The sequence below is a fragment of the Trichechus manatus genome, unplaced genomic scaffold, assembly GCF_000243295.1.
Source record: "Trichechus manatus latirostris isolate Lorelei unplaced genomic scaffold, TriManLat1.0 scaffold00008, whole genome shotgun sequence".
In the NCBI taxonomy this organism is placed as follows: Eukaryota; Metazoa; Chordata; class Mammalia; order Sirenia; family Trichechidae; genus Trichechus; species Trichechus manatus.
This window is the reverse complement of record NW_004443944.1, coordinates 30,352,101-30,353,582: the sequence shown is the minus strand read 5'-3', so window position 1 is coordinate 30,353,582 and position 1,482 is coordinate 30,352,101. Positions and strand designations below refer to the sequence as shown.

Sequence of the window (1,482 nt, the reverse complement as noted above, 5' to 3'; positions counted from 1 at the left end):
ATTAGAACGGTCCATAGTGGTACCTGGGCACCATCTAGTTCTTCTGGTCTCTGGGTAGATGAGGCTGTGGTTCGTGTAGATTATTTGTCCTGTAGACTACTTTCTTCTTTGACTCTTTGGTTTCCTTCTTTCTCCTTTGAACAAATATATATATTTTAACTTAGGAGTTTCATATTTATTTAATGAATATAGGAAAATCAAAACCGTGACTTTTGTGAGCATTGCTTTGGATGAGGTTAAAATGGGTATTTAAGTAAAAACAATGAGAACATTTAGAGTTAAATCCATGACAGTCCAGTTGTGTGATGATATAGCCATGATCATGGGAGAGATCCATGACTGATGGCACTTCCCTGGTTCTCCCCTCACAATCTCCCAACTCTTCCTTGTCCTTCATGTGTACTTCTTTGAAACTACTTACCACACATTATAATGAATTTTTAAGATTAATGTCTATCTGCTCCCTCTACCCTCAAGTCCATGGGAAGGGACCACTGCATTCCTAGAGCTATTATAAGACCTGGTAGGCCTTTAGTAAGTAGCCGATGGGAGATGAATGAAGATGAGAGGAGTCTGAGTGTGATGGGTGCTCTCAGTAAGCCACAGGAGGATCCCTGTGAGACTTAAATGAGGTCTCTGTGAGGCTGGGATGGGGTCACTGGGGAGGGTAGTGGGGGTTCATGTAACAGAAATGGGGTCACAGACAGGCAGGGATGGGAGGTCTGTGCAAAGAGGAAATAGAGGTCCCTAAAAGGTGGAAATGAGGGTTTAAGTAACAGGAGTTGGGGAATCCCTGAGAGATGAGGATGGGAAATTAACAGGAGGCAGAAATGGGAGTCACATGAGGAGAGACAGGTGGAGGAGGAGAATATGAGGGTCATTACGGGAGGGGGGAGGGGGAGCCCATGACAGGGATGGGAATCAGTGTTGCACAGTTGGGGGAGGTCCTGTGTAAGGTGGAGCTGGGGGTCCTTGTGACAGAGTTGGGCAGTCCAGGTAAGATGGGAATGGGGTCGGTGTTGCAAAGTTGGGGGATACTGTGTGAGGTGCGATTGGGATTGCAGAATTGGGAGTCTCACGTGCAGTGGGGGATGGGGGAGTCAGGTCCTGTGAAGAGGGGATGAAGGTCCAGATAATAGGGTTGGGACGTCCTGTGTGCGGCGGGATGGGATCGGAGTTGCAGAAGTTGGGCGGTCTAGGTGAGGCGGGGATGGGCGCCTACATGTACCGGTTACTGGGTCACTGAGGCGGGGCCAGGGGAGCCCAAGGATGCTGGGGGTCCCGCGAGCCGCGGCTGGGTTTCCGGATCGGGGGGCTCGGCGGCTGATCACGGGCGCCCCCTGGTGGCCCCGACCCCGCCGCCGCCGCCGCCGCGTCTCCCACAATGCTCGCGTAGCCCCTCTTCGGCTACCGTGGCGGCGGCGGCGGCGGCTCCGAGATGGCGCAGACGATCTTCGAAGCCCTGGAGGGTAAGCTGCAACG

General features: G+C 52.3%; 1 protein-coding gene across 1 annotated transcript in view; it reads left to right on the top strand.

Moving 5' to 3' along the window:
• Positions 1 to 1,438: 1,438 nt before the first annotated feature.
• ZNF341 (zinc finger protein 341) overlaps positions 1,439 to 1,482 on the top strand; it is a 68,276-nt gene continuing 68,232 nt past the window's right edge. Inside the window, exon 1 of the mRNA XM_004370431.2 lies at positions 1,439 to 1,469. Coding sequence (XP_004370488.1) covers positions 1,439 to 1,469 — 31 coding nt within the window. The remainder of the gene's footprint in view (positions 1,470 to 1,482) is intronic.